The sequence below is a fragment of the Tachyglossus aculeatus genome, chromosome 10 (genome assembly GCF_015852505.1).
Source record: "Tachyglossus aculeatus isolate mTacAcu1 chromosome 10, mTacAcu1.pri, whole genome shotgun sequence".
NCBI lineage: Eukaryota > Metazoa > Chordata > Mammalia > Monotremata > Tachyglossidae > Tachyglossus > Tachyglossus aculeatus.
In genome coordinates this window covers 51590282-51611306 of record NC_052075.1, presented here as the reverse complement: position 1 = coordinate 51611306, position 21025 = coordinate 51590282, and the positions used below count along the sequence as shown (strand labels likewise).

The following is a 21025-nucleotide window of genomic DNA, read 5'->3' as shown; positions in this document are numbered from 1 at the left end:
TTGTTTACGCGCCTCTCCACGCGCCGCCCCCCGGCGGCGTGCAGTGGTACGGCCCGCCCTCCGGCACTGACAGGGGCCGGAAGGAACCATGACCACCACGGAGGGAGGGCCGCCAGCGAGGGCGGAGTCCGCCCTGCGCATGCGCCGCCCCCGCGCGCTCCCCTTTCCCTCCCGATGTAAACAACCCCGCCTCCCTCCCCCCCCCCCCCGCGCTGGGCCACGTGCCCGCCGCCTCCATCTTGGGTTCGGGCGCCGAGGCCAAAGCGCCACCATCATTCTTGAGGGAACAACGGCGGGGAGCGCGGGGGACGGTTCCCCGGTCGCTTGGAAAGGGAATCGGCCCCGTCCCATCGGAACTACACGCCAGGGCAAGGGCGTGGGGGGCAGTGAAGGCTTATGGGTAATAATAATAATAGTCATGCTGGCATTTATTAAGCGCTTACTATGTGCCAAGCACTGTTCTAAGCGCTGGGGAGGTTACAAGGTCATCAGGCCTTCACAGACTGAGCCCCCTCCTCCCCCTCTCCACCCCCCGGCCTTACCTCCTTCCCTTCCCCACAGCACCTGTATATATGTTTGTACATATTTATTACTCTATTTATTTACTACTGAGAGCTCACCTCCTCCAGGAGGCCTTCCCAGACTGAGCCCCTTCCTTCCTCTCCCCCTCGTCCCCCTCTCCATCCCCCCATCTTACCTCCTTCCCTTCCCCACAGCACCTGTATATATGTTTGTGCAGATTTATTACTCTATTTTACTTGTACATATCTATTCTATTTATTTTATTTTGTTAGTATGTTTGGTTTTGTTCTCTGTCTCCCCCTGTTAGACTGTGAGCCCACTGTTGGGTAGGGACTGTCTCTATATGTTGCCAACTTGTACTTCCCAAGCACTTAGTACAGTGCTGTGCACACAGTAAGCGCTCAATAAATACGATTGATGATGATATGTTTGTTCATATTTATTACTCTATTTATTCATTTTACTTGTACATATCTATTCTATTTATTTTATTTTGTTAGTATGTTAGGTTTTGTTCTTGGTCTCCCCCTTTTAGACTGTGAGCCCACTGTTGGGTAGGGAATGTCTCTATATGTTGCCAACTTGTACTTCCCAAGCGCTTAGTACAGTGCTTTGCACACAACAAGCGCTCAATAAATACAATTGATGATTGATTGATTCCCCACAGCACCTGTATATAGTATATATGTTTGTCCGGATTTATTACTCTATTTATTTTACTTGTACGTATCTATCCTATTTATTTTATTTTGTCAATATGTTTTGTTCTGTTCTCTGTCTCCCCCTTCTAGACTGTGAGCCCGCTGTTGGGTAGGGACTGTCTCTATGTGTTCCCGACTTGTACTTACCAAGCGCTTAGTCCAGTGCTCTGCACACAGTAAGCGCTCAATAAATACGACTGATTGATTGATAGATTGTGAGCCCACTGTTGGGTAGGGACCATCTCTATATGTTGCCAACGTGTACTTCCCAATCAATCAATCAATCATATTTATTGAGCGCTTACTGTGTGCAGAGCACTGTACTAAGCACTCAGGAAGGACAAGTTGGCAAGATAGAGAGACGGTCCCTACCCAACAGTGGGCTCACAGTCTAGAAGGGGGAGACAGAGAACAAAACCAAACATATCAACAAAATAAAATAAATCGAATAGATATGTACAAGTAAAATAAAAGAAAACACCAAGCACTTAGTACAGTGCTCTGTACACAGTAAGCGCTCAATAAATACAATTGATTGATTGATTGATCAGGTTGTCCCATGGGGGGGTTCACAGTCTTAACCCCCATTTTACAGATGAGGGAACTGAGGCACGGAGAAGTGAAGTGACATGCCCAAAGTCACACAGCTAAGTGGCAGAGTCAGGGTTAGAACCTATGACCTAGCTCTCTTCCTCCCTTCAAAGCCCTACTGAGAGCTCACCTCCTCCAGGAAGCCTTCCCACGCTGAGACCCCTCTTTCCTCTCCCCCTCCCCATCCCCCCCTTACCTCCTTCCCCTTCCCACAGCACCTGTATCTCTGTTTGTACAGATTACTCTATTTTACTTGTACATATTTACTATTCTATTTATTTTGTTAATGATGTGCAACTAGCTTTACTTCTATTTATTCTGACGACTTGACACCCGTCCACGTTTTGTTTTTTTTGTCCGTCTCCCCCTTCTAGACTGTGAGCCCGTTGTTGGGTAGGGACCGTCTCTATATGTTGCCAACTTGTACTTCCCAAGCGCTTAGTCCAGTGCTCTGCACACAGTAAGCGCTCAATAAATACGATTGAATGAATGAATGACTGACCTCTGACTCCCAAACCCGGGCTCTTTCCCCTGAGCCACGCAGCTTCTTCGGCTGAAGCCTACGTAGAGAAGCAGCGTGGCTCAGTGGAAAGTGCCCGGGCTTGGGAGTCGGAGGTCGTGGGTTCAAATCCCGGCTCCACCAATTGTCAGCTGTGTGACTTTGGGCAAGTCACTTCAATCAATCAATCCTATTGAGCGCTTACTGTGTGCAGAGCACTGTACTAAGCGCTTGGGAAGTACAAGTTGGCAACATATAGAGAGTCATCATCATCATCAATCGTATTTATTGAGCGCTTACTATGTGCAGAGCACTGTACTAAGCGCCTGGGAAGTACAAATTGGCAACATCTAGAGACAGTCCCTACCCAACAGTGGGCTCACAGTCAAAAAGGGGGAGACAGAGAACAAAACCAAACATACTAACAAGATAAAATAAATAGAATAGATATGTACAATTAAAATAAATAAATAGAGTAATCAATATGTACAAACATATATACAGGTGCTGTTGGGAAGGGAAGGAGGTAAGATGAGGGGGATGGAGAGGGGGACTTCACTTCTCTGCGCCTCAGTTCCCTCACCTGTAAGATGGGGATAAAGACTGTGAGCCCCCCGTGCGACAACCTGATCACCTTGTAACCTCCCCAGCGCTTGGAACAGTGCTTTGCACAGAGTAAGCGCTTAACAAACGCCATCATCATCACGTAGTCGCCACAGAGCCTGAGGGACCGGCCGACTTAACCAGGGGCAGACAAGAGGGTTCTCGTTAGGGAGTCGTGAGGAAGTGAGGATGGGTGCCGCCTCTGGAGGGCCCGGGCGCTCAGTCCAGCGCTGTGCACATAGTAAGCGCTCAATAAATACGGTTGAATGAATGGAAGGGCCGGCCCGGGTGTGAGGAGAAAGAAAGAGGAGGAGGAGGGCGGGCCCCGGAAGGGGCGGGGCGGGCCCGGCGCCATGTCTCTTGAGGGCGGCGAGGCCGCCGGCCCCGCCATGCTGGTGGCGGGCACGTGAGTGGCGGCGGCCGCGGCGGGGAAAGGGGGGGAGGGTCCCGTCCTTCCGTCCGTCGGTCCGTCCCGCCCGCCCGGTCCGTCCCGCCCGGTCCGGCGGCGGCGGCGGCGGCTCCCGCTGCCCGGGGCTCGGCTTGGGGCGGAGGCCCGGGGCCGGAGCGGGGCGGCGGGTCAGAGGGTCAGAGGGTAAGGGTCACGCTGCCAGCGCCCCGGGGACGCGGCGGGCTCGGCCCGGTGGGGGGGGGCGGCGGGAGGAGGAAGGAAGGAAGGGATCCCCCTCTCTCTCTCCCCCCCCATCCCGCTGTGTCTCCCGGCCCCCCCCCCCCCCACCCTGGGCTGGCGGCGGAGCGACTCCCCCCCCCACCCCGGGGGCGGGACTCCGGCCCGCCCCTCCCCCTCCCCCTCCCCGCCCCTCAGGCGCCACTTCCGGTCTCTGCTTCAGCCGGCGGGGGGCGGGGGGCGGCCCTCCTAGTTGGCCTGGGAGGGGAGGGGGAGCCCCCCCCCCCCCGACACACACCTTGACACCCCCATTTCCGTCAATTTTTACCTCAGAGAGGAGGCGGGGCCTGGCCAGGAAAGGGACTCTCCCCCTTCCCTCCTCTCCCCGAGGGAAGGGACTCTCCTTTCCCCCTCCTCTCCCCGAGGGAAGGGACTCTCCCCCTTCCCTCCTCTGTCTGAGGGAAGGGGCTCTCCCCCTTCCCTCCTCTGTCTGAGGGAAGGGGCTCTCCCCCTTCCCTCCTCTGTCTGAGGGAAGGGGCTCTCCCCCTTCCCTCCTCTTCCCGAGGGAAGGGACTCTCCCCCTTCCCTCCTCTGTCTGAGGGAAGGGGCTCTCCCCCTTCCCTCCTCTCCCCGAGGGAAGGTGCTCTCCCCCCTTCCCTCTTCTTCCCGAGGGAAGGGACCCTCCTTTCCCCCTCCTTTGTCCGAGGGAAGGGACTCTCCCCCTTCCCTCCTCTGTCTGAGGGAAGGGGCTCTCCCCCTATCCTCCTCTTCCCAAGGGAAGGGACCCTCCTTTCCCCCTCCTTTGTCCGAGGGAAGGGACTCTCCCTCTTCCCTCCTCTGTCTGAGGGAAGGGGCTCACCCTCTTCCCTGTGTCCGAGGGAAGGGTCTCTCCCTCTTCCCTCCTCTGCCCAAGGGAAGGGTCTCTCCCTCTTCCCTCCTCTCCCCAAGGGAAGGGGCCCTCCTTTTTCCCTCCTCTGTCCGAAGGAAGGGGCTCTCCCTCTCGCCCTCCTCTTCCCGAGGGAAGGGGCTCTCCCTCTCGCCCTCCTCTTCCCGAGGGAAGGGGCTCTCCCTCTTCCCTCCTCTTTCCGAGGTGGGAGGGACCTGTGGAGCAGGTGATGGCCCGCCAGGTTCCCAGCGGTTGCCTTCCTCCCTCCTCCTTCCCCTGGGGAAGGGGCCGCAGAAGAGGTTCTGACTTGTCTGTCAGCGCATCCCTCCCCCGTGACCCCTCAGTAACCTCGTCTCCCATTCCCCCCCACGAAAGAAAAGACACTTTTCCCATTCCATCCGTCTCTGGGGCCCGTCGGGGAACCCTTGTTCCCGCCAACTCCTGTCTTTCCCCTTTTTTCACTCCTCCTTTTGAGAGGCAGCGTGGAATAGTCGGTAGAGCCTGAGCCTGGGAATCCGAAGGTCGTGGGTTCTAAGCTTGGCTCTGCCGCCTGTCTGCTGGGTGACCTTAGGCAAGTCACTTCACTTCTCTGGGCCTCAGTTCCCTCTCCTGCAAAATGGGGATCGGGACTGGGAGCCCCAAATGGGACAGGGACTAAGTCCAACCAGATTTGTTTGGATCCACCCCGGCGCTTTGTACAGTGCCAGACACTCAGTAAGTGCTTAATGAGTACTACTGTTATTATTCTTTTCTCTCATTGTTACCTCAGTTGTGCCTCAGTTCCCTCATCTGTAAAACGGGGATTAAGACTGTGAGCCCCCCGTGGGACAACCTGATCACCTTGTAACCTCCCCAGCGCTTAGAACAGTGCTTTGCACATAGTAAGCACTTAATAAATGCCATTATTACTATTTCTAGACTGCGAGCCCACTGTTGGGTAGGGACTGTCTCTATATGTTGCCAACTTGGACTTCCCAAGCGCTTAGTACAGTGCTCTGCACACAGTAAGCGCTCAATAAATACGATTGATTGATTGATTGTTCTCCACCCCAACCCTACCACAGAGCCCCCCCCTCCTTCCTTTCCCTCAACCCTGTAGAGCTGAGTGATAACTGGTATTGTACAATAATAATGACAATGGTATTTGTTAAGCACTTACTAGGTGCCAAGCGCCGTTCTAAACACCAGGGTAGATACAAGGTAATCAGGTTGTCCCACATGCGGCTCACCGTCTTAATCCCCGTTTTACAGATGAGGAAACTGAGGCACAGAAAAGTGAAGTCACCCGAGGTCACAAAGCAGACGAGCGGCAGAGCCGGGATTAGAACCCACATCTGCCGACCCCCAAGCCCGGGCTCTTGTCACTAGGCCCCGCGGCTTCTCCATGTCCTTGGCCAACTGGGCTTCCAGAACTCATAGTAGGAGGCTATGACCTAGACACCCCTCGGGTCCTCCCACCCGTAGAGCGGTTCTGTGAGCCACAGTGATAAGGATTCTACCCTTTTCCTTCCTGTTCCATCAGCCCCTGGGAATTCCAAATAACCTCGTTCTCCCGCCCCCGCCCCTCCTTTGTGCCCTCATATCTGTCATTTATTTTCATGTCAGCCTCCCCTTCTAGCTCACTGTGGGCAGGGACCGTGTCTGTTAATTGTCGTACTGTGCTCTTCCCAAGACTCAGCACAGTGTTCTGCACGCAGGGAGCGCTCGATAAATACGATCGACTGATGACTGACCGATGATTCCCCACCCACCCACCCACCCGGCCCGTGGGAGACCGGCCGTCGCCGTGCCCTCACGGGTCCTTCTGTGTCTCCCGAGCAGGGCCCGGATGGCGGCGGGGCGACCGCAGGAGCTGTGGGAGGCCGTGGTCGGGGCGGCGGAGCGGTTCCGGGCGCAGACGGGCACGGAGCTGGTGCTGCTCACGGCCGCGCCGCCCCCTCCCCCCCGCCCTGGCCCCTGCGCCTACGCCGCCCACGGCCGAGGTGCCCTGGCCGACGCCGCCCGCCGATGCCTGCAGGACATCGCCCTGGCCCACCGGGCCGCCACGGCCACCGCGCCCCCACGGCCCCCGCCCCCTCCGGAGCCCCCCGCCCCTCCGGCGCAAGCCCCTACCGTGGATGAGGAGGTGGTGGCGGCGGAGGAGGAGGAGGAGGAGGAAGAGGAGGAGGAGGAGACGGAGCCCGGAGAGAGGCGGTATCCCAGCGAGAGCGGAGGTACGGGGAGGAGGAACGGGGAGCGAGATGGAAAGGGCCGAGAGGCGGGAGGAGAGAAGGTGAATGGGGGGTGGGAGGCGGCGGAACCTCTGGAAGGACTTGGTGATCTTGGGGAGGCCCTGGTCTAGGAAACAGGGAGGAGTGCCGGACTCTGCCCATCCCGCCTCCGCCCCCCAGGCCTGTTTGTCATGGACGAGGACGCGCCCTGTCAGGACCTGCCCCCGTTCTGCGAATCTGACCCCGAAAGCACAGACGGTACGTGACGGAGGGGCCGAGGGGGGGACCGGGGCGGGTGGACCGTACCCCCTCTGCCCCTCCGCCTCGCGACCGAAGGCGTCCGCCGTGGCCGCCTCCCCGAGCGGTGGGCGACGGGGTAACGGGTGGCTGTGTCGGAGCCAGCCCGCGACGCCGGCCCCCAGGCTCGGAGATGGGAATCTCGGGCCGGGTCGGCTCTCGGTTTAGGGGGTCCAGTCGGTGGCCTCGACTGCCCTGCCGGCACCGGGCCTGCCCACGGCGGGTCGGGGCCACGTTGGCCGCGGGTCCCTCCGCCCACCTCCCCCTCTGCCCACCCGTCCCCAGATGGCAGTGTGAGTGAAGAGGCGCCCCCGGGTCCACCAGCCTTCACCGTGCCGCCCACAGTCGCCCCCGCCCAGCAATACGCCAAGTCCTTGCCCGTCTCCGTGCCCGTGTGGGGCTTCAAGGAGAAACGGACGGAGACGCGGTCCTCCGACGAGGAGAACGGGCCGGTGAGAGGGAGTCGGGGCACCGGGGTGGGAGAGGGCGTGGCGGGGACGCCGGAGCGGAGAGAGAAGCCGGTGCCTCCGCCCTCTTCCCGTAGCCCTCGTCCCCCGACCTGGAGCGCATCGCAGCCAGCATGCAGGCCCTGGTGCTGCGGGAGGCGGAGGGGACCCAGGTGTTCGGCGATCTGCCCCGGCCCCGGCTCAACACCAGCGATTTCCAGAAACTCAAGAGGAAATACTGACAGGAACGTGTCCTCGTGGCCATACGCCGACCCTCCTGGCTCTCCCCCAACCCCCGATTCCCCGTCTCTCCCACACACACACACACTACAACCCGAAGGGCAGGGGGAAAGGAGATGGGGAACTTCAAGTCCCCCTGCCCCGTCCTCCCCTCCCACCCACTCATTGATCCGCCCCTCCTCTGGTCGTTTTCCGTTCCGTTTCCTCCGCTCCTGCCCCTCCCCTCCCAATGTTGCCTTAAAGGGTCTCCCCCTCCAAGCCCCGTGGATGGGGGGGAGCCCGACCCCTGCACTTGCCCCCGGGGGGAGGGGAGGGGGAGCGGGGATGCTGATCTGACAATAAAGACGACAGATTTTATCTCTGAATTCGAGTGAGTACCTGAAGAAGAAGAGGCGTCCTCTCCGCGCCCGGTTCGGACCCGCGAACGGAAAATCCGGGACGGGATCGCAGGCCAGGAAGGGCTGAGAGACCGGCCGAGGGAGGGTTGAGTTTTATTTTTATGGTATCTGTCAAGCGCTGGTTACAGACCCGGCCCTTTACTAAGCGCCGGGATAGATACGAAGGTTGGACACAATCCGTGTCCCACTTAGGCGTCACATTCTTAACCCCCATTTTCCAGATGAGGTAACTGAGGCACGGAGAAGTGGAATGACTTGCCCAAGTTCCCACAGCACACGTGGCTGTGAGAAACAGCGTGGCTTGGTGAGCCCGGGCTTGGGAGCCAGAGGACGTGGGTTCTGATCCCGGCTTTGCCCCTTGTGTGCTGTGTGACCTGGGACAAGTCGCTTCACTTCCCTGTGCCTGTTACGTCATCTGTAAAACGGGGATTAAAAATGTGAGCCCCACAAGGGACAACCTTATGACCCTGTATTTACCCCAGCACTTAGAACAGTGCTTGGCTATGTGCTTGGCACATAGTAAGTGCATAACAAAATACCATCATTATTATGTGGTGGAGCTGGGATTAGAACCCAGGTCCTTCCAGCTCCCCTTCATTCAGCGGGAAGCAGCGTGCCTCAGTGGCAAGAGCTCGGGCGTCAGAGATCATGGGTTCTAATCCCGGCTCCTCCGCTTGTCAGCTGTGTGACTTTGGGCAAGTCACTTCACTTCTCTGTGCCTATTACCTCATCTGTAAAATGGGGATGAAGACTGACTAAGCACTGGGGTAGATACAAGGTAAACAGGTTGTCCCACGTGGGGCTCACAGTCTTAATCCCCATTTTACAGATGAGGGAACTGAGGCCCAGAGAAGTGAAGTGACTTGCCCAAAGTCACATAGCTGACAATTGGCAGAGCCAGGATTCATTCATTCAATTGTATTTATTGAGCACTTACTGTGCAGAGCACTGTACTAAGCGCTTGGGAAGTACAAGTTGGCAACATACACAGTCCCTACCCAGCAATGGGCTCACAGTCTACATTTGAACCCATGACCTCTGACTCCAAAGCCCGGGCTCTTTCCACTGAGCCATGCTGCTTCACTAGGCACCGGTGCTTCTGCCATAATAATAATAATGATATTTGTTAAGCATTTGTGTGCAAGCACTGTTCTAAGCGCTGGGGAAGTTACAAGGTGATCAGGTTGTCCCACGGTGGGGCTCACAGTCTTCATCCCCATTTTACAGATGAGGGAACTGAGGCAGAGAAGTGACTTGCCCAGAGTCACCCAGCTGACAAGCGGCGGAGCAGGGATTTGAACCCATGACCTCTGACTCCCAAGCCCGGGTTCTTTCCACTGAGCCACGCTGCCGTGAGGGGGGCTGTTCATTTATTCATTCAATCGTATTTATTGAGCGCTTACTGTGTGCACGGCACTGTACTAAGCACTTGGGAAGTACAAGTTGGCAACATATAGAGACGGTCCCTACCCGACGGCGGGCTAGGAATGGGGGGCCGTCTGCGCCGCCCTGGGAGGGACAGTAGCAGCGGCAGAGGGTGAAGCATTGTGGCTCAGTGGAAAGAGCACAGGCCTTGGAGTCAGAGGCCATGGGTTCTAATCCCGCCTCCACCACTTGTCAGCTGGGTGACTTCGGGCAAGTCACTTCTCTGTGCCTCAGTTCCCTCATCTGTAAAATGGGGATGAAGACTGTGAGCACCCCCGTGGGACAACCTCATCACCTTGTAACTTCCCCAGCTCTTAGTGCTTTGCATATAGTAAGCGCTTAATAAATGCCATCATTATTATTATTATTATCCCGACTTGGCCAATCGTCAGCTGTGTGACTTTGGACAAGTCGTTTCTCTGCGCCTCAGTTCCCTCATCTGTCAAATCAATTAATCAATTGTATTGAGCGCTTACTGTGTGTAGAGCACTGTACTAAGCGCTTGGGAAGTACAAGTTGGCAACATATAGAGACAGTCCCTACCCAGCAGTGGGCTCACAGTCTAAAAGGGGATGAAGAATGGGAGCCCCGCCGTGGGACAACCTCATCACCTCGTAACTTCCCCAGCGCTTAGAACAGTGCTTGGCACATAGCAACTGCTTAATAAATCAAACTGCTTAATAAATAAATGCCATCATTGTTATTTTTTATTATGACCCGGCCAGGCTCCGCCTCCAGAAGCAGCATGGGTCAGTGGAAAGAGCCCGGGCTTTGGAGTCAGAGGTCACGGGTTCAAATCCCAGCTCCGCCAACTGTCAGCTGTGTGACTTTGGGCAAGTCACTTCACTTCTCTGGGCCTCAGTTACCTCAGCTGTAAAAGGGGATGAAGACTGTGAGCCCCCCGTGGGACAACCTGATCAGCTGTGTGACTTTGGGCAAGTCACATAACTTCTCTGTGCCTCAATTACCCCAGCTGTAAAAGGGGATGAAGACTGTGAGCCCCCCATGGGACAACCTGATCAGCTGTGTGACTTTGGGCAAGTCACTTCACTTCTCTGTGCCTCAGTAACCTCAGCTGTAAAAGGGGATGAAGACTGGGAGCCCCCCGTGGGACAACCTGATCAGCTGAGTGACTTTGGGCAAGTCACTTCACTTCTCTGTGCCTCAGTTACCTCAGCTGTAAAAGGGGATGAAGACTGGGAGCCCCCCGTGGGACAACTTGATCAGCTGTGTGACTTTGGGCAAGTCACTTCACTTCTCTGTGCCTCAGTAACCTCAGCTGTAAAAGGGGATGAAGACTGTGAGCCCCCCGTGGGACAACCTGATCAGCTGAGTGACTTTGGGCAAGTCACTTCACTTCTCTGTGCCTCAGTTACCTCAGCTGTAAAAGGGGATGAAGACTGTGAGCCCCCCGTGGGACAACCTGATCAGCTGAGTGACTTTGGGCAAGTCACTTCACTTCTCTGTGCCTCAGTTACCTCAGCTGTAAAAGGGGATGAAGACTGTGAGCCCCCCGTGGGACAACCTGATCAGCTGTGTGACTTTGGGCAAGTCACTTCACTTCTCTGTGCCTCAGTAACCTCAGCTGTAAAAGGGGATGAAGACTGTGAGCCCCCCGTGGGACCTTGTAACCACCCCAGCGCTTAGAACAGTGCTTTGCACATAGTAAGTGCTTAACAAATGGCATTATTATTATTATTATTATTATTATTGTTAGTGTGGCTCAATGGAAAGAGCACAGGCTTTGGAGTCAGAGGTCATGGGTTCAAATTCCAGCTCCGCCACTTGTCAGCTGTGTGACTTTGGGCAAGTCACTTAACTTCTCTGGGCCTCAGTAACCTCAGCTGTAAAAGGGGATGAAGACTGTGAGCCCCCCGTGGGACCACCTGATCACCTTGTAACCTCCCCAGCGCTTAGAACAGTGCTCTGCACATAGTAAGCGCTTAGAACAGTGCTCTGCACATAGTAAGCGCTTAGAACAGTGCTCTGCACATAGTAAGCGTTTAAATGCCATTATTATTATTCTCTGCGCCTCAGTTACCTCATCTGTAAAATGGGGATTAAGACTGTGAGCCCCCCGCGGGGCAACCTGATCACCTTGTAACCTCCCCAGCGCTTAGAACACTGCTCTGCACATAGTAAGCGCTTAACAAATGCCATTATTATTATTCTCTGTGCCTCAGTTCCCTCATCTGTAAAATGGGGATGAAGACAGTGAGCCCCACGTGGGACGACCTGATCACCTTGTAACCTCCCCAGCGCTTAGAACAGTGCTTTGCGCATAGTAAGTGCTTCACAAATGCCATTATTATTATTCTCGGTGCCTCAGTTCCCTCATCTGTAAAATGGGGATGAAGACTGTGAGCCCCCCATGGGGCAACCTGATCACCTTGTAACCTCCCCAGCGCTTAGAACACTGCTCTGCACATAGTAAGCGCTTAACAAATGCCATTATTATTATTCTCTGTGCCTCAGTTCCCTCATCTGTAAAATGGGGATGAAGACTGTGAGCCCCACGTGGGACGACCTGATCACCTTGTAACCTCCCCAGCGCTTAGAACAGTGCTTTGCACATAGTAAGTGCTTCACAAATGCCATTATTATTATTCTCGGTGCCTCAGTTCCCTCATCTGTAAAATGGGGATGAAGACTGTGAGCCCCCCATGGGGCAACCTGATCACCTTGTAACCTCCCCAGCGCTTAGAACACTGCTCTGCACATAGTAAGCGCTTCACAAAGGCCATTATTATTATTATTCTCTGGGCCTCAGTTCCCTCATCTGTAAAATGGGGATGAAGAGTGTGAGCCCCCTTTGGGGCAACCTGATCACCTTGTAACCTCCCCAGCGCTTAGAACAGGGCTTTGCACAGAGTAAGCGCTTCACAAAGGCCATCATCACGGCCCCCTCCCCCTCCCCGGACCGGAAGTCGGCGCGTGAGGGGGAGCGGCGCGCGCCCCGCGCGGAGGGCGGGAAAAGGGAGGAGGGAGGGAGGGGGCGAGCAGTGCGCATGCGCGCGAGGGGAGGGGAGGGGAGCGCTTCCGGCCGGGCGCTCCCGCCCTCCGCGGTCCGGCCGGGCCCCGAGCCCCCCGCACGAGGGTTCCGGCCCGCCGCAGGAGCAGCAGCAGCAGCAGCAGGAGGAGGAAGAGAAGGAGGAAGAAGAGGAGGAAGAGGAGGAGGATGTCGGAGGCCTGTCTGGAGAGCCCGGACGCCGGGGGCCCCCCGCCCATCCCGCTCCCGGAGGGCCGGGCCCTCGTGCTAGGACGGAGCCCCCTCACCCGAGTCACCGACCGGAAGTGCTCCAGGAACCAAGGTGGGGACCGGGGAGGAGAACAATAATAATAATAATGACAAGAATGGCATTTGTTACGCGCTTACTACGCGCAAAGCACTGTTCTAAGCGCCGGGGTGGTTACAGTCAATCAATTAATCAATCAATCAATCGTATTTATTGAGCGCTTACTATGTGCAGAGCACTGGACTAAGCGCTTGGGAAGGACAAATTGGCAACATATAGGGACAGTCCCTACCCAACAGTGGGCTCACAGTCTAAAAGGGGGAGACAGAGAACAAAACCAAACATACCAACAAAATAAAATAAATAGAATAGATATGTACAGGTAAAATAAATAGAGTAATAAATATGTACAGACATATATGCATATATGCAGGTGCTGTGGGGAAGGGAAGGAGGTAAAAGGCGTGGGGGATGAAGAGGGGGACGAGGGGGAGAGGAAGGAAGGGGCTCAGTCTGGGAAGGCCTCCTGGAGGAGGTGAGCTCTCAGTAGGGCCTTGAAGGGGGGAAGAGAGCTAGCTTGGCGGATGGGCAGAGGGATTGGGGGCATTCCAGGCCCGGGGGAGGACGTGGGCCGGGGGTCGATGGCGGTTAGAGGGGTGGGGGAGATGGGGAAGGGGGAGAGGGACCCAGGCAGAAGGGTGCGGGGGGGAAGAATAGAGGGACCGAAGGCCTGGAGAGAAGGCCGGCGAGGCCGGGGGACCCGTGGACAAGGTCAGGGAGGAGGGGGAGGGGGCTGGGGGGAACCTGGGGAGGATGGGGGGGACCAGGGAGGTGGGCGGAGGGTGTAGTAATAATAATAATAATAATAATAATAATGATTTCATTCATTCATTCAGTCGTATTTATTGAGCGCTGTGTGCAGAGCACTGTACTAAGCGCTTGGGAAGTACAAGTTGGGTGGCATTTGTTAAGCGTTTACTATTTTTTCAAAGCATTGTTCTAAGTGCTGGGGAAGTTACAAGGCGATCAGGTTGCCCCACAGGGGGCTCACGGTCTTAACTGAGGTAACTGAGGCCCAGAGAAGTGAAGTGGCTTACCCAAAGTCAGCTGACAGAGCCGGGATTTGAACCCACGACCTCTGACTCCAAAGCCCGGGCTCCTTCCACCGAGCCACGCTGCTTTCTCAGGGTAGGGCCGGCTGGCCGGCCTGACCGGGGAGGTGACAGGAATCTTTTCCCCTCCGTAGTGGAACTTGTCCCGGATTACCGGACGCGGACTGTGATGGTGACTCAGGTGGGAGCCTCGGAGAGGGAAAAGGGAAGAAAACCAGACAAGAGGGGACAGTGAGGAGTTGCGGGGAAGCGGAGCGGGCGATGGGCTGAGCCCCTTCCTTCCTCTCCCCCTCGTCCCCCTCTCCATCCCCCCCATCTTACCTCCTTCCCTTCCTCACAGCACCTGTATAGATGTATATATGTTTGTACATATTTATTACTCTATTTATTTATTTATTTTACTTGTACATATCTATTCTATTTATTTTATTTTGTTAGTATCTTTGGTTTTGTTCTCTGTCTCCCCCCTTTTAGACTGTGAGCCCACTGTTGGGTAGGGACTGTATATGTTGCCAGTTTGTACTTCCCAAGCGCTTAGTACAGTGCTCTGCACATAGTAAGCGCTCAATAAATACGATTGATGATGATGATGGGGGGTCATGGGTGGGAGGGCCGGGCCCCCTGACGCCCCTCTCCCTGCACCCCGTCGCGCAGCTGGGCGTCAACCCCTCGTCGGTCGGAGGCCGGGTGCTGTCGCCCGGGGCCCGGGCCCCGCTGCGACACGGGGAGACGCTGCTCTTGGTGAATCGGTTGTACCCGCTGGTCCTGCGCTTCCCCCCGGCCCGCCCGGAGGAAGCGGCCCGGAGGCCAGGAGACAGGGAACCTCCGAAGAAGAGGCTCAAGGAGGAGAAACCGGCCCGGGGAGGGGCCGGGGCTAAGGGGGCTGCCACCCCCAACCCCATGGGCTGGCAGGAGCTGGGGAAACTGTTGGTGTTCACGGCCGGTGGCGTGACAGACCGAGAGAAGGTACCGTGGACAGTGAGCGTCGGGCAGAGTGAGTGAGCGAGCGTGTGATAGTGTAGTGCGTAGAGAAGCAGCGTGGCCCAGTGGAAAGCCCAGGCTTGAGCCCACTGTTGGGTAGGGACTGTCTCTAGATGTTGCCAATTTGTCCTTCCCAAGCGCTTAGTACAGTGCTCTGCACATAGTAACGCTCAATAAATACAATTGATGATGATGATGATGATGAATCAGGGGACGTGGGTTCTAATCCCGGCTCCACCACTTGTCTCCCCCTCGTCTCCCTCTCCATCCCCCGCATCTTACCTCCTTCCCTTGCCCACAGCACCTGTATATATGTATATATGTTTGTACAGATTTATTACTCTATCTTACTTGTACATTTCTATTCTATTTTATTTTGTTAGTATGTTTGGTTTTGTTCTCTGTCTCCCCCTTCTAGACTGTGAGCCCACTGTTGGGTAGGGACTGTCTCTATGTGTTGCCGACTTGGACTTCCCAAGCACTTAGTACAGTGCTCTGCACACAGTAAGCACTCAATAAATACGATTGATTGATTGATTGTCTGCTGTGGGACCTCGGGCAAGTCTCTTAACTTCTCTGGGCCTCAGTGAACTCACCTGGAAAATGGGGATTAAGACCGTGAGCCCCATGTGGGACAACCTGATTACCTTATTTATATCTACCACAGCGCTTACAACAGTGCTGGGCACATTATAAGCGCTTAATACCATCACTATTAGCAGTAGTAATGATAATAATAATGGCATTTATTAAGCGCTTACTATAAGCAAAGCACTGTTCTAACCGCTGGAGAGGTTACAAGGTGATCAGGTGGTCCCACGTGGGGCTCACAGTCTTCATCCCCATTTTCCAGATGAGGGAACTGAGGCCCAGAGAAGTGAAGTGACTTGCCCAGAGTCACACAGCTGACGATTGGCGGAGCCGGGATTTGAACCCGTGATCCCTGACTCCAAAGCCCGGGCTCTTTCCACTGTGCCACGCTGCTTCTCTCTCCCGAGTAGAAGGGGTAGTGATGTGTGCAGAGCACTGTACTAAGCGCCGGGAGAGAATCCCCAGGGGGGATGCGGGCGGGGCAGAGAGCATCCCTGGATCATCGCGAAGAGTTCCTCCCGTTCCAGATTGCGGGCTTTGACCTAGACGGCACCCTGATCACCACCCGATCTGGGAAGGTCTTCCCCACGGGGCCTGATGACTGGAGGTGACTGGGCTGGCGGTGAGGGGGGGCTGGGTGCTTGGGGGTGGCGGGGCTGGAGGGGGGGGAGGATGCCAGGCCCCCCGGGTGCTTTACCCGTCCCGTCTGCTTCTCCTCACAGGATCCTCTACCCCGAGATCCCTCGCAAACTCCAGCAGCTTCAAGCCGACGGCTACAAGGTGCCGGGGGGGACACCGAGGAAGGGCGGGGGGCCACGCTTCTCCCGGCTCAGGGAGGGAGGAGGCGGCGGGGCTACCGTGGAGGAAGCTTAGGGACCTGGCAGCATCCAAGCGCTTAGTACAGTGCTCTGCCCAAAGTAAGTGCTCAGTAAATCTGATTGAATGAATGAATGAAATGGACCGTGAGGTGGCGGGCATCATCATCAATCGTATTTATTGAGCGCTTACTGTGTGCAGAGCACTGTACTAAGCGCTTAGCACTGCAGCAAGAGAGCTGGGCTGGTGGGTGTGTGGGGGCTGTTCTTCTCCAGAGACGTCAAAATAGGAGATAAATCCTCTCTCTCTCTCACACACACCCACTGCAGACATTTCCCTCAAGCTAGGGAAAGGGGGATGGCTTGGGAGCCGTTTCCTTCCCTCAGAGGGATCTCTCCTGAGAGAGGGAGAGAAGCGAGCTCTCCACCCCTTCCCCGGCAGGCCTAAGAGGTCGGCCTGGCGCGAAGGAGTCAGGGAGCCGGGCCGAGGGAGCCGGCAAGCGGGACCTGGTGCCACTTGGCAGCTGTGTGACTTCGGGCAAGCCACTTAACTTCTCTGTGCCTCAGTTCCCTCATCCGTAAAAACGGGGATCACGACTGTGAGCCCCAAGTGGGACAACCTGATCACCTTGTATCTATCCCAGTGCTTAGAACAGTGCTTGGCACATAGTAAGCGCTTAACAAATCCCACTGTCATTATTATTATTATTGCTCCCAACCCTGTCCCTGAGCCTCCCTTTCCCACCCCCTGCCTTCCCAGCTGGTGATATTCACCAATCAGTTGGGGATCAGTCGGGGAAAACTCAAGGCCAAAGATTTTCAGGCGAAGGTGGAGGCCGTGCTGGGGCAGCTGGGAGTTCCCCTGCAGGTGGGCCGACGGGGAGCGGGGAGTCGGGGCCGGGAAGCGGGAAGGAGTGGGAGCGGTGCGGGGAGGACGCGTCAAAAAGTGGGGGTGGGGGGAGCGACTCGGGCCTTCACCGGGGCTTGTGTCTCTCCAGGTGCTGGTGGCCACCGGCTCTGGCCTCTACCGGAAGCCGGTGTTGGGCATGTGGGACCATCTCTGTGAGCAGGTGAGGGGCCGGAGCTTAATATTTCATTCGTTCATTCAGTCGTATTTATTGAGCGCTTACTGTGTGCAGAGCACTGGACTAAGCGCTTGGGAAATACAAGTTGGCAACGTATAGAGACGGTCCCTACCCAACAGCGGGCTCACAGTCTAGAAGGGGAGACAGAGAACAAAACAAAACAAGTGGACAGGTGTCGTCAGAATAAAGCTAGATGCTCATCATTAACAAAATAGACTGAGCCCCCTTTTCCCTCACCTCCTTCCCCTCCCCACAGCATTTGTATATATATTTGTACAGATTTATTACTCTATTTATTTTACTTGTACATATTTACTATTCTATTTTGTTAATGATGTGTATGTAGCTTTAATTCTATTTGTTCTGACGATTTTGACACCTGTCTACATGTTTTGTTTTGTTGTCCGTCTCCCCCTTCTAGACTGTGAGCCCGTGGTTGGGTAGGGACCGTCTCTATACTCATTCATTCATTCATTTATTCGTATTTATTGAGCGCTTACTGTGTGCAGAGCACTGTCCTAAGCGCTTGGGAAGTACAAGTTGGCAACATATAGAGACGGTCCGTCCTCAACAGTGGGCTCACAGTCTAGAAGGGGGAGACAGGCAACAAAACAAAACATACCAATAAAATAAATAGAATAAATACGTACAAATAACGACTTGTACTTCCCAAGCACTCAGTATGGTGCTCTGCACACAGTAAGCGCTCAAATACGATTGAATGAATGAATGAATATTTATTATTAGTGGTGGTGGTGTATATGGATGAGAACTGAGAACTTCCTATGTACCAGACACCGTACTGAGCCCGGGAGTAGAGGCAAGTTAATTAAGACGTCCCCGTCCCGCCCTGGGGCTCACTTTCAAAGTAGGTGGGAGAACAGGTACAGTGCTAAGCGCTTAGTACAGTGCGCTGCCCACAGTAAGCGCTCAATAAATACGATTGAATGAATGAATGTTTATTATTATTGGTGGTGGTGGTGGTGTATATGGACGAGAATTGAGAACTTCCTATGTACCAGACACCGTACTGAGCCCGGGAGTAGAGGCAAGTTAAGATGTCCCCATCCCACCCTGGGGCTCACTTTCTAAGTAGGTGGGAGAACAGGTACAGTGCTAAGCGCTTAGTACAGTGCTCTGCACACAGTAAGCGCTCAATAAATACGATTGAATGAATGAATGAATATTTATTATTATTGGTGGTGGTGGTGGTGTATATGGACGAGAACTGAGAACTTCCTATGTACCAGACACCGTACTGAGCCCGGGAGTAGAGGCAAGTTAAGATGTCCCCATCCCACCCTGGGGCTCACTTTCTAAGTAGGTGGGAGAACAGGTACAGTGCTAAGCGCTTAGTACAGTGCTCTGCACACAGTAAGCGCTCAATAAATATGATTGAATGAATGAATGAATGAATATTTATTATTATTGGTGGTGGTGGTGGTGTATATGGACGAGAACTGAGAACTTCCTATGTACCAGACACCGTACTGAGCCCGGGAGTAGAGGCAAGTTAAGATGTCCCCATCCCACCCTGGGGCTCACTTTCTAAGTAGGTGGGAGAACAGGTACAGTGCTAAGCGCTTAATACAGTGCGCTGCCCACAGTAAGCGCTCAATAAATACGACTGAGTGAATCCCCATTTCAAAGAGGAGGAGACCGAGAAGCGAAGCGACTTGCCTTGAGCAGGCGAGTGGTGGAGCCGGGAGGAGAATCCGGGTCTTCCGCCTCTCAGGCCCCGGGCTCCCTCCGCTCGGCCACGCTGCTTCCCGAGGGGAGGGAGGATGCAGGGGGGCTCACTCTCGTCCGTGTCTCTCCCCAGGCCAACGGAGGCGTGGAGGTCTCTGTGAAGGACAGTGTCTATGTAGGAGGTGAGGGGGGCCGGAACCGAGGCGGGGAGTGGGAGCGGGGCAGGGCCCAGCCGGGGGGGAGAAGAGGCAGCCCGAGACCCTCCGCTTTAGACGCCGCCGGCCGACCGGCCAACTGGGCCCCCGGACGGAAGAAGAAAGATTTTTCCTGTGCGGACCGGCTGGTGAGGACGCGTGACCGGATGACCTCTGACCCCCCCCCCCCTTCACACTTCCTAGTGTCTTTGGCTTGTTGTCCTCCTGCCCCGCCCCGTAACCCGGGGGTCCACCCGCGCCGCTCTGGGCCGGTCCACGTCTGAGAAGCAGCGTGGTTCGGTGGGAAGAGCCCGGGCTTGGGAGCCGGAGGTCATGGGTTCGAATCCCGGCTCTGCCACTTGTCAGCTGTGTGACCTCGGGCAAGTCACTTCACTTCTCTGAGCCTCAGTTCACCTCATCTCTAAAATGGGGATTAAGACTGTGAGCCCCACGAGGGACAACCTGATCACCTTGTATCCCCCCCCAGCGCTTAGAACAGTGCTTTGCACATAGTAAGCGCTTAACAAATGTCATCATTATTATTATTATTATTATCCCGCCCCCACCCCAGTTCGCCCTCAATGCCGCTCTGCCCTTCCACACGCCCGAGGAGTTCTTCCTGAACTGGAAACCGAGCCCTTTCAGCCTCCCGGAGCTGGACCCTGTGAGCGGGGATTTGGTTGGGGACGGAGGGGGTGGGCAGGTAAAAGGGGGAGGGCCGCGGCTGACTCCACCCCTCCTCGCCCCCCAACCAGCGCCAGCTGGACCCCAGTGGTCCCCTGCACCTGCCCGCCTCGGCCACCCTCGTGAGCTCCGAGCCTGAACTGGTCGTAGCCGTGGGGTACCCGGCAGGTGAGGGACCCCCCCCCCCCCGCCCCTCCGAACCCCTCCTCTCGCCGGGACCCCGTCCCTGACTCCGGCCCCCATCCCCTTCCCCCCCAACAGCCGGAAAGTCAACGTTCCTGAAGGAACACCTGGTCTCCGCCGGCTACGCCTACGCCAATCGGGTAGGGGGTTGAGGGAAGGGGAAGGGGTCTACCCGGGGGGCTGGAGAGGGAGGGCTGAACGGTGCCCGGCCGTCCCCGCCGCCAGGACACGCTGGGCAGCTGGCAGCGCTGTGTGTCCGTGTGCGAGGAGGCGCTGAAGGGCGGGGGCCGAGCCGTGGTGGACAACACCAACCCCGACCCGGGAAGCAGGGCCAGGTAAGTGGGGGACGGGGACGGGAGGGTGGGGGACGGGGGGCACCCCGGTGACTTCCCTTCTGCCCCCAGGTACGTGGCCTGCGCCCGGACCCTGGGCGTCCCCTGCCGCTGCTTCCACTTCACGGCCTCGCTGGAGCTGGCGAAGCACAACAACAGGGTGAGGGAAGGAGGGTGAAGGCCCGGCGGCGTCCCCCTCTCCCCCGGACCCCTCCTCTCCCACCCACACCACTCCCTGAGCGGGCCCCTTTCTCTGCTCTAGTTTCGGCAGATGATGGATGGCACTCACCCCTCCGTGTCCGACATGATCCTCTATGGATACAGGTGCCCGCGGAGAGGGAGGGAGGGAGGGCCGGGGTGGGGAAGGGGAGAGGGAGCTGGGAGACAGAAAGGAAGGCCGGGCTCGGGAACGGTAGCTCCCAACTCCTGCCCCTCCTCCCCCAGGAAGCAGTTTGTGGCTCCCACGTTGGCGGAGGGATTCTCCCAGATCCTGGAGATCCCCTTCCGCCCCAAATTCTCCTCCGCCAGGCAGGCAGCCCTCTACCGCCAGTTCTCTGAGGGCTGAGCCCAGCCCCTCCCTCCTCCACAGACCACCCGCGCCTCCCCCCACAATAAAGACCCGTGTTCAATTTCTACAGAAACTAGTGTCGCGGAGCAGGGGAGGGATCGGGGGTAGACCG

At 56.3% G+C, this 21025-nt stretch overlaps 2 protein-coding genes across 5 annotated transcripts; both read left to right on the top strand.

The window, feature by feature from the left end:
- The first annotated feature begins 314 nt into the window (after positions 1 to 314).
- AKT1S1 (AKT1 substrate 1) lies at positions 315 to 7985 on the top strand. 3 transcript variants are annotated; one of them, XM_038752752.1, is made up of 5 exons: positions 315 to 400; positions 6249 to 6640; positions 6818 to 6895; positions 7220 to 7386; positions 7479 to 7985. In XM_038752752.1, the coding sequence occupies exons 2-5, from the start codon at positions 6256 to 6258 to the stop codon at positions 7620 to 7622; spliced, it is 774 nt and encodes a 257-aa protein (XP_038608680.1). In that variant the 5' UTR covers positions 315 to 400; positions 6249 to 6255; the 3' UTR covers positions 7623 to 7985. The 3 variants fall into 3 exon arrangements, with proteins under 3 accessions (XP_038608680.1, XP_038608681.1, XP_038608679.1); XM_038752753.1 differs by lacking the exon at positions 315 to 400 and adding an exon at positions 3255 to 3322; XM_038752751.1 differs by lacking the exon at positions 315 to 400 and adding an exon at positions 3487 to 3508.
- A 4513-nt stretch (positions 7986 to 12498) lies between these two features.
- LOC119933282 (polynucleotide kinase 3'-phosphatase) lies at positions 12499 to 20978 on the top strand. Of its 2 annotated transcripts, XM_038752721.1 has the most exons (16): positions 12502 to 12754; positions 13926 to 13972; positions 14446 to 14757; positions 15891 to 15970; positions 16086 to 16143; positions 16939 to 17046; positions 17177 to 17248; positions 19086 to 19134; positions 19225 to 19295; positions 19718 to 19810; positions 19902 to 19998; positions 20092 to 20153; positions 20239 to 20348; positions 20418 to 20505; positions 20608 to 20669; positions 20790 to 20978. In XM_038752721.1, the coding sequence occupies exons 1-16, from the start codon at positions 12622 to 12624 to the stop codon at positions 20908 to 20910; spliced, it is 1563 nt and encodes a 520-aa protein (XP_038608649.1). In that variant the 5' UTR covers positions 12502 to 12621; the 3' UTR covers positions 20911 to 20978. The 2 variants fall into 2 exon arrangements, with proteins under 2 accessions (XP_038608650.1, XP_038608649.1); XM_038752722.1 differs by lacking the exon at positions 16939 to 17046 and having other exon boundaries at positions 12499 to 12754.
- Positions 20979 to 21025: the final 47 nt, after the last annotated feature.